Source organism: Perna viridis, chromosome 5 (assembly GCF_037379345.1).
Source record: "Perna viridis isolate PV_CMFRI_1.1 ecotype Kerala chromosome 5, ASM3737934v1, whole genome shotgun sequence".
Lineage (NCBI taxonomy): Eukaryota > Metazoa > Mollusca > Bivalvia > Mytilida > Mytilidae > Perna > Perna viridis.
In genome coordinates this window covers 9,041,907-9,053,013 of record NC_142449.1, presented here as the reverse complement: position 1 = coordinate 9,053,013, position 11,107 = coordinate 9,041,907, and the positions used below count along the sequence as shown (strand labels likewise).

General features: G+C 32.9%; 1 protein-coding gene and 1 pseudogene across 3 annotated transcripts in view; both read left to right on the top strand.

Moving 5' to 3' along the window:
- The window catches only part of LOC148615877 (uncharacterized), a 29,122-nt gene that overhangs the window by 1,323 nt on the left and 16,692 nt on the right, over positions 1-11,107 (top strand). For all 3 annotated transcript variants that reach the window (XM_088581498.1, XM_088581500.1, XM_088581499.1), the window contains exons 2-6: positions 5,575-5,613; positions 6,438-6,555; positions 7,431-7,616; positions 7,911-8,080; positions 8,812-8,916. In XM_088581498.1, coding sequence (XP_088437624.1) covers positions 5,575-5,613; positions 6,438-6,555; positions 7,431-7,616; positions 7,911-8,080; positions 8,812-8,916 — 618 coding nt within the window. The remainder of the gene's footprint in view (positions 1-5,574; positions 5,614-6,437; positions 6,556-7,430; positions 7,617-7,910; positions 8,081-8,811; positions 8,917-11,107) is intronic.
- On the top strand, positions 139-3,883 carry LOC148615879 (uncharacterized; annotated as a pseudogene).

The window sequence follows — 11,107 nt, the reverse complement described above, 5'->3', positions numbered from 1 at the left end:
TCCCAAGCTCAATGTAATGTTGCAAAATTGCAATGCTGTCTAGACTTTCATCCTAGATCTTAATTGTCGTTAACGCAGTGGCTAAATCTTTCCATTCCTGTAAAACGGAAGGCTGACAGTAGTAGTGTTTCTGAAAAAATGACACCTAACAAGTTCAGGAAAGTTAATGCACAAAATTCATTCAAGTGGTATATTCAGGACTCAAATAGTGTATGGCATTGTAGTTTGTGTCATGATGCCAAGTTTAAGAACAAATATGCAGTCAGTCATGATAAACCACAAAGGACAACCAACCAGAGTAGGCATGCCAAATGTAAGTTTCCTTTTACATACTCTAAGTAAAATTATGTGCTTTATGTTATGTTGTTCCAATCTGACTTAAGATGCATTGAGAAATAATACACAAAATATTTTAATACTTCTATTTTAATAGAAATCTATTTGTAATAATTCTCGAGCTATTACTGATGTTTTACACCAAAAATAAACTACATATGTAACTATTTATGAACTCATTTATCATCTATTAGTTGTCATTATATACATGTAGTTACACAGTATTACACTAACAGGATTACCATATTTCAATTAGATATGAGATATGCGTGTCATAATCTGTGACCTTAGGCTAATTATTACCTATCACCGGAAATCACCACTATCAATCGTGTACTATGAACGACATTACACAAGAAACATGTTGTTGAGGTTTCACTTCTATTGTTTCATCGTATAATATAAACAATACAATGAAGCTTCAGTTAGGAGAAGCATGAAAATGTTACCTATGACACACAATAATAATCGTAGAATATTTTGATTGTGTTATGCACGTAGATGTTATATTAAAATTTTAATATGCCATTGTCTACATTTTAAAACTAAACACTTTTTTTTATAGCTAAGTTTTACTTTGAGCTGCAGAACATCAGATGATAGCCACCAGGCAGAAAAATCACTATGACCAATCTGATTCAGGCATCAAGCATGTTGTAGTTAAGCAATTGACAAAAGATGACATTGCCGTTAAAACATATCTTAAAACAGCCTGCCTTTTAGCAATCATTGAAATGCCAAAGAATCATTTCAAGCCTACCCTGGAACTAAAAGAGTCCATTCAAGATGAACCACTTCACAAAAGTGACTCAGTACAATATACAAGCCATCAAAGTATTACTGAATTCCAGTCTGTTTTAGCTAGCATAATTACCGATCAAACTATAACAGACATCAACCAATCACTCCATCACCATAGATGAGTCAACACACATGGCCAACAAAAAATGTTTAATTATGTTCCTAGACTACATTAAGGAAAATAAAAAACAGACACCATTTCTGACTAATGTACAAATTAGCGTTGCAAATGCTGAAGTGATCACTAACACAGTGAAAGAACAACTTCATATTCACAACATTAGACTTGATAAGTTATATGGTATGAGTACAGATGGTGCATCAATAATATTAGGTAAAAAGTCTGGTGTCACAATACGTTTACGTGAGGATGTTCCAACACTTGTACGTGTCCACTGTGCTGCTCACAGATGTGCATTGGCAACCTCTCAAGCTTCTAGAGCAATCCCTCAGTTAACTAACTATTCAAGAACTGTTGAAGGTATATTCCATTACATTTTCTAACTCAGCACTTAGGTCTAACAAACTCGTGAAAATCCAACACTTATTGGACCTGCCTGAGTTAAAGTATGCCAAGGTACATTCAGTAAGGTGGTTAATGGTTATCAAGGGAACCAAGATTCTTGTGGTAATCAAAAGAATGTAATCCAGGGACAAAGACCAGACATTGAAGAGTAATCAAGGTAACCAAGATTCTAGCGGAAATCTTAAGAATGTAATCCAGGGGCAAAGACCAGACATGGAAAACAGACATACACAACAAAGAACATAAAGTAACTAAAATAATACATACAAAGTAACAAAAGCAAATGAGCAACTCAGACTCCACTAAAAACTGGGAGCATGGACCAGGTGCACTGGTAGGGTAAGTGTCCTCTGCTTTTCTAGAAACATTCACCAAGTTGCTGATAACAAGTCAAGTCCGGGGTAGTCAAAAGAGGAATGGAAAACTATGACACGCTTAGACTGTGCAGTCCAGATTGTTTTTAGGACTTATCCAGCCCTAGTTGTTGCCCTCAGTCATGAGGCCCCCTCCAATCCAACTGCTAAAGGACTGTTCTTTGAGGTGTCTCAGTATAAGTTTATTGCTGCTTGACATTTTGCCTTTTTTATCTAGGATGTCAGAAGTCTTCCAGACTGACAGTGCAGACTTCAGTAAGATTCAACCCATTGTAGATTGTAGAGATGCATTGTTAGATCTGAATGAGAGTCCAGGCATGTATGTTGAGTCATCAGCTGAGTGTGTTGAGGTTGAGAGTGACAAGGTATTATATAAGAGAGATGTGATAGAGTGTAGTAAGGAAGCTGTTGATGAGAGTATTAGAGTGAACCTTGAGGGGTTTGAAGGTTTCAGTCAAGAGAGTGAGAGTCAAGTTTGTGATGTAGAGATTACATATAGGCAGCAGAAGGGTGTATTGAGTCGAGTCATGAGTGAGTATGTTGATGCCATTGTTGGCAATTTGAGTGATAGGTTTAGTGAGAGAGACATTGTTAGCAAGTTCAGTGTGTTTATCATGAGTTATATTGTTAAGGCTGAAAAAGAGGGTAGTCAGACATTTTTTTTTAAATATGGCTTAGATGAAGTAAATTTCATCTTTGACAAATTTGAAAAGCATCATGGCATTGAAATAGACTGTTGTATGTCAGAGTATCATCAGTACAAGAGGTTAGTGTGTATGAACTTTTTCAATGTCAGCTTTTCTTCATGTGTGGAATCAATTCTTAGCAAGAGCCTCACTGACAAATAGGGTTTTTGAATGATGTAATGATGATTTCTGAGAATGGACCACACATTAAGAATTTTGACTTTGATGAAGCTCTTTCAGTGTGGAAGGGTGAAGAGTCCAGAAAGATCTATATACACTAGGTTCTGTTTGTACATGTATAATTGAATGTTTCTCCAAACTGTTGTAGTATATTTTATGCATTATGTGTTTCCATTATAGTATTTACATCCTGATAGAGCTATTTTGTATTGCTGCATACATTAATGTGTTTTCAGTGTCTATGAACTTTTTATCTAATATTCAGTGAGATCATATGCAAGATGTATATTATAGACTAGTAGGGCTGGTTGTTATGATATGATGTGTGAAATGAAATGAATAAAATGTACTGCTTTTATTTTTTGTAATGCTCTCACTAAACTGATCATCAATGTTATCTCAATCATATACTGCATATTGGATAAGATCAAGAGTGAACCATGATTGAAATGTTATCAAAAACTTTTTAAAGAAGTACCATGCCATCATATTAAGTTAAAAGATAGACACAGATCCTGAAGGAATGAGCAAGATCAAATGTCTGTGCTGTAATACTGTACCTGAAAATTCAGTGCTTTAGTTAGGCAAACTTTAAATGGCTTTAAGCAAATCTAGGTGGTTTGACAACGCAAAAGGAGTGAAACAACATGTAATACACTTCTCTTTTCATGGACTCCCATTTTTCCCTGTCTCCCTCCACTTTTCCCTAGGAGTCCTCTGAAAGAGAAGTCACTTCTCCCTGTTCTTTGAAGTAGCTTGAGCCCAGTTAGTAATTGGAGGTAGGTGAGCACAGCCATCAGGATACCTGACCAAAGAACTCAGTCAGAGTATGTCCTAATAGTGGCTGGGCTGCTCTGTTGACACTCTGACCTATTCCTAAACCCCACATTGGTCCGAGAGCATTTCCCCAGTCTAACTGTTTGGGAGTGTGTCAATGTGTAGAGTGTATATGCTTCATATATTGAAGCAAGGATTGGAATCTTGCACAATTTTACTTAGTACGATAATAAATATGTTGCATTGGGTGACGATGCGTTACCCATGATTATGGTTTGACGTACCTATTTCTGAAATTTTCTTAACGAGTTGTCTACAGATATAGGAGTTACAGCTTTTATTTGTCATTTTTCAAAGTGCAACTTCAAAAATCTTCTTCTCAAAAAACATTCTTCAGAACTCAGTGAAAGTTTGCGTATTGTTTCTTAGGGTATCCAGTTTAAAATGATCATTGAGATTTTTGATCCATGAAAAAAAAAATGGCCACCATTACTAAAAATAGAACATAGGGTCAGAAGGCAGTTTTTTAGAAATAACTCTAAAACCGCTGCATTCAGCAAAATTCTGGCGGGTGCTATATTTTTCAGCATTATGAGACTGACCAGTGCCGAAATTTTTAAAACCATTTGTTGACTGATGTAGGAGTTTTGGCCCCTGAAACATTTGTTTTTTTCCCCACATGTTCAACTTTGAAAATCTTCTCTAAAACCATTTTATATGATCATTTAATGAAAATAAGCACATTTGTTCTTAAGTGTATTGTACTCAAAATGACTGCTGTGATTTTCAGTTCTTGAATAGATATGGATGCCTATAAATACTAAAAAATGGAACATTGGGGTCGGAAGACAGCTTTTTGAAAATAATTCAAAAATTGTTGCCTTTAGCAAAATTCTGGTTCAAATAATTAAAATGCTATTTCAGACATTTCTAGCATTTGACAATTTAGTTGATTTTAACTTAGCCTGTCTCATTCCACAAGTTTTTCATATAAGCAAATGGTTAACAAGGTGAGTGATTCAGGCTCTCCTGAGCCTCTAGATTAATTAAGAAGACCACTTTATTAATAAGTTCAGGCCATCAGTAAATCGAAAGTGAAAGTACATTTCTACAATATTCTAATGATGATGGGTCACAATTTTCAAAGGTCGCTTACATTAACAATCTTTATTTATTAACTCTCAGAAGATTCAAAGGGCAGAAATCGCTCACAGTGAACAGTATAATTTTATGTTTTATTCTGCTGTTATTTGTTCTATTGTTTTAACTGTACCAAGAAACTATTTTTTTCAATTATACTTTTATATCTAAAAATGTGACCTTAGTTCTTCAGCTTGAAGAACTCTACAAATGTGTACATTTTGCCAAAATTACAGGCCACTTTTTAGTATGAATAGCTTGTACCTCCTTAACCATGATACAATGAAAGAAACTTTCTATTCATGAAATGACCCTTACAATAAGGCCAACAAAAGTCTCCATTGGGTTGAATTGTGAATAAACTCCTTATAAGAGTTCATTGACCACCAATGAAAGCAGGTCTAGTAGCTGTCATGAGTACATGTGTACCTACATTGTGTATTCTGTAACTCAAAAAGTAATAAACCAATGTAAATGATCATTAATTTGAAGTTGGGAGGAGAGTTGATGGAAAAACCAGAGTAAATTTACACAAAAAAGAATTAGTACATGTAACTCCAGGTGTGTTAATGTGGAGTTCAGGGGTTGATGGGAAACCTGTTAATTTACTCACCAGACACAAGTTACTCATGATGTCTCAGTAAGATTTCAATGCTTAGTACAGTATGCATGAGTAAATAATGATGAGTTTAGAGGTTAGTCTGTTGATAACAATTTGAATGATATTACATATATTGTTCTGTTTTTTTTTCAGAAAGTAACGACAAACAATGACATCCAAGACTGGATCAAGGTATACTTTTCTTTATTTCTTTTTCACCCTTGTAATATACGTAAGAGATAAAACATTTTGAAGTTGTAGACTAAGTTACATCTTGAATAATGAAAGACAGGAGAGATACACTTACTTTACACATAACCATGTACACATATGTATGGATAAATCTATAAGCCAACAGAAATGTGGAGCTATTTTGAGCTTCTTCACAAGATCAAATAAAAGCTGTGCATCTACAGTTAGATGGAAAAAGAAACTTTTTTAAAATTAAATTTTTTTTTCAGTATACAATGGAAATCAAAACATTGTTATTGCCTTATTGCTGCACAACAGAAATGGAGGGAAAAACATTATTAAGGAGGGAAGTCGTGACTTTTGCCTAAAATGGCAACATCCTGACAATTTTTAAATTACATAACAATTACAGTTAGAAATTTTATACTGTACTACATGCAGTATGTGTATTAATACAGTCAATGCATTCAGACTGCTTATTTAAAACCCTTGGAACTGATTCTTTAAATACCTTTTATGGCCAAAAGTAATTAGTTAATCTAGTGAGCTTAAAAGGGTTAACATTCAGTTAGAAATGTTATAATTTAATAAGTGAAGAACTTTAAAGTCTTTTTGTATGCAGTTTTCCTTCCCACAAAATTGACATGTCCTTAAAATGAATCACAATTACTGTTAATTCAACATTTTTTGTCTTATGATCTTTAATTCTGCTATTATAAAAGTAAAATTTGGATGTATTTTATTTGAATGAAAAGATGAACTATTATGTATATCCATGATTATGTCTTTTAAAAATGACATACAAAATGTTGTTGTGTTGACAGAAAGTAGAAGAAGCATCGAACCAGGCTGCTGAAGCAGTATTTGGAGGAAAGAATAAAAGAAGTACTGCACTGAGGAATGCAAATCAGCTAAAGGAACATGATGATTCTCATTCTGAAGGTTATATAAATGATTAACATTGCCTCAGTGGCATGCACTCATGTTGCACTCAAAAACACTTATATCCAAAATGATATATTAGTTTGGTTTTGCCGTTACATGGTAATCTGGGCCAATTATTCATTACTTTCAAACCAAAACAATAAATTACAATAGCTTACTATGCATTTGAATGGTTAATTTTACCTACTCCTTTATAAAGCTTGAGTACTTTCAGCTTACAGCAGTGATTAATGTTGTTTAGGATGTAAATGAACATGAAAGGAATGATCAAGGTAACATATTCAGTGTAATCCTTGTACCCATAGAGTACACTATTTTAGTTAGACAGTAGAGATAGACAAGGTATAAATAAATCCTCCGAGTCTTAATCAAATGTACTACAAAGTATAATATATGAAGGTAAAATTTACACACTGGAACAGAGTGAGAATTTAAACATAGTATCAGCACCAATGATATTAATGACTTGTTTGATGTTTGATGGCACTATATTATTGACACTTTATTAATGTCTTCTGTGACTCTATGTTTGATGAGGCTATATTATTGACACGTTATTAATGTCATCTGTGACTGTTTGATGGAGCTATATTTTTGACATTTTATTAATGTCATCTGTGACTATGTTTGATGGAGCTATATTATTGACACTTTATTAATGTCTTCTGTTACTGTTTGATGATACAGTATTATCGACACATTATTAATGTCATCTGTGACTATGTTTGATGGAGCTATATTTTTGACATTGTATTAATGTCAACTGTGACTATGTTTGATGGAGCTATATTATTGACACTATATTAATGTCATCTGTGACTATGTTTGATACTTTATTTATACTTCATTAATGGTATACATCATCTTTGCAGCTCAAGAACTATTGTCTCAATGGGTTAATGATAAGATTAGACTGGACAATGATATTGACGATTTCGAGGACGAGTCTTGGAACAAGAGGTCCAAGGAAGTGAAGAAGGAATGGGAGCATTTGGTAGATTATAATAATGAAGAATATGGAATGAATTATTACAGAAAGAAGTATAAAGATGAGGAAGGTACTTACGTGTGTGATTTATTGGCTATTAGGAAACCATGGGTTTTGGTTGTTATTTTTCACACAAAGGATTTGTTAAAAATGTTCATATACTTCTTTGCTTGTTTTCACACTCACATAACATTGCAAGTGTAACTGTATTATGTGTTGTACTTTTTATTTTCTGAAGAAGTTAACTTCCTTTAATTAAAGATTCAGCTTATGTACCAGGTAAAAAAAACCACAAAAACATAAATGTTGTAAGACTAACGTTAACAGTTTATGTTATATTTGAAATGCTGCGTCCTCTGTTTAGATCCCTATGCCTTCCTTGCTGATATGGATGAAGACCGAGCTGTCAATACTGTTATGGATCAGATGCTGAAGAAGAAAGTTGTTGCTGATAGAGTTGTCAATGATCTGGGATTTGATGAGGCCAGTAAATACAAAGATCCAAGGTTAAAAATGGAACTTCGTCATAAACAGGTATGGTTAGTTAGTTTAAACATATTTTATTCATAAATTATAATGAATAGGATTGGATAGCAGACTAAGTATATGGTTAGGTATGGTTAATAGTAATGAGTGATATTAATTGAGTAATACAGTAAAAATAAGGTGGTAAACCAAAGCCTGTCTCTCATCGATTTATGTGTACTAATATTTAGATACTAATATTCTACTTAATTTTATGTTTAGGTTATTATGTGGTAAAATTTACTTGTTTCCAATTTTGAAGTGCCATGTATATATTAAAACATTTATTTGTTTAAAATTTCATAAACGGTGTAAATATGTTGAATTCAACATGGAATTTCACCACTCCTTATATCACAAAGTAGTCAATGTATTTGATGAGGCCAGTAAATACAAAGATTCTAGGTTAAAAATGGAACACAATGAAACTACACCAAAGTAGTCAATATTTATCTTAACAAAGAATATTTGAGGTCAAGTTCTCCCCTTAAGTGATTCAGTTGGTTTTTTTTCTGGATAATTTATGCCATAATCTGATCTTTTGAGTTAACAAGAAAGAAAATCTTTTGTGACATATCTTATCTGTTTTTCATTTACTTCATTTGAAATAAAATATTAAAGTGAAATATGTCTACAAAAAATCTAAGTAAACATATAAGTTTCAATGCATTTTGAACCTGTATCAACAGAACATATTCTGTCTAAACTGTAAGAAATTGTCTTGGTATGGATTATTTTAGGTGAAGGAGAAGAGAGAGAAACATGAAGAAGAAATCAAAAGACGAAGACAAGAACAACAAGCTAGAAAAGAAGCACAACTGAAGGCTAAACAAATGATTATGAAGGTATATAACAATATAGGTTCAAATAAACATATATTATATATTCAAATTAAAATATAACTGTTTTGTATATGCATCATATACTGAATATAACATGTCAAAATCTGTATCACATGCTGTATCAACCCGAGACTCCTATATCATCCTAAGGGCCACCAGCCCATGGGGTGATATAGTTGAGGGTTGATACATGTAATATTCAGTATGTATGACCTTAATACTCATATATATTTGTACACAAGGTAGCTCCTCTGTCAATGAATTATTTAATTTAAATGTTAAGGCAGAATAAATCAACAGTTTCAGAGAGAACAAAATACATCAACATCTTTACGTCAGTAATGATCTTTAGTTGATTTATGAAGCTAATCATAGCCGTAGAAGTATGACAGAAATTTTTGTTTTTTGTTTCTTTCTACAAAACATTTTTCCTTTAATAGATAACCCTCACAATTTGTCAGTGAATCTCCTACAATGTCTGTTATAATGACCAGTCTTCTATACTTCAGATTCTCCAACTAAAGTTTCCATCTCGTTTACATCAGTCTGAACAAATTTATTTTATTTTCAATCTGTAATATTTAAGTACATATGTGATCTGAAATGAACTAGAGATACAAAATTATATGTCTACTACCAAACATTGATACTATTTTTTTTATCATATATGTGCTGTTGAAAGTAAAAACTGGAAATGCTTTGAGTTTTAACCTAGTGAAAACTTACATGTACAAAGTTAGCTATAAATTTAGTAGTAAAAATTTTCCTTCAACCTAAGATGTCAAGGCAATGATCTCCCACTACTGTAAGTGGAAATTCAGTAGTAAGAATGTTCACATGTTTTAGTATTTATAAATGTACCTGCATTCCTGTCAAGGCAATGATCTCCCACTCCCGTTAGTAGAATATCATTAGCAGGAATGTTCACATGTATTAGTATTTATAAATGTACCTGTATTTCTGTCACGGCAATGATCTCCCACTACTATAAGTAGAATATCATTAGCAGGAATGTTGGCTAAAAACCACTAATTCCACTTTCCATAGGCTTCTATGCTAATTTCACAATATTCAATGGCTATTCTGGACTTTACCTTAACTTTAACCTGCAGAGGACTATATATCAGCATGATTCTACATATGTCAGCTCACAATCCTCAGAATGGCATGTGGGGTTAGCAGACTTGCAGTGCAGTACTGGTCACCGGAAGTGAAGGGTCTATAAATAGCATGGGAAATCCCAGTGTTTTCACAAGATAGGGGTATATTTAAAAATCATTATGGAGATTAGGCTTCACATCACAAGAAGCAAAATGCACCTATAAAATGTATAGAAATGTTTTTCCTTTCAGAAACTGTTTAAATTTTTTAAACAAGATGAGAACTTTTTTCACAGCACTATGAGGAACAGGGGTAATTTCTGCGTAGGACTATTTTTGCGTACGTTCCAAATGCTCATTGGTTGAATTGGTGGTCTGTAACCTAAAGGGTCACTTTTTGTCTTGGAAAAAATAAATAACTATACAGGTATCTTCCTACACACATACTGAATGCATTTGCAAAGTTTCAGTGAAATGTGACAAGCACTTTTTTAAATATTTGATTTTTAAATATAGGGTAACCAAGTTGTGCGAGCAAAAAAGTGACAATATTCTACCATACTTAAATGCATTAAATATTTGCAAAGAACTTTTTCTGACTTTTCAAATAAAAAATATCAATCACAATTTGTTTTTTAACAATATCAATGAAGAAATAGTTTTAAAAGTAATCATTTTCTGAGAAATTGGTCTATTTTTAAAAATTTATTTCTGACATGCCTCCCCCTTTTTCTTGATCACATGTCAAAAATCCTAAATCTTTAAATTTTCACAAAAGGTGATATATTTGGCTTTAAATTTGTAAATACAGTGTTTTCACATTAAAACATGACCAGTAAAGGGCACCTAGAGCAAAAAAAGTACTCAATAATGGATTTTCCATATTGCCATAGGGGAATGCTGATATGGCCTTAACCGCAGTAATGAAAGTGAGTTTTTCCTCATTTCTAACCTAATTTTTGCTCAAATCTACACAAAACTTGATTTCAAGTGCTTATTACCACCATATTTAGGTAAATATAGCCCTCAAAGTTTAATATTTGATATTTTTACTAAATTTTCTACACTTTTTACAAGATGGGACATAAAAATCA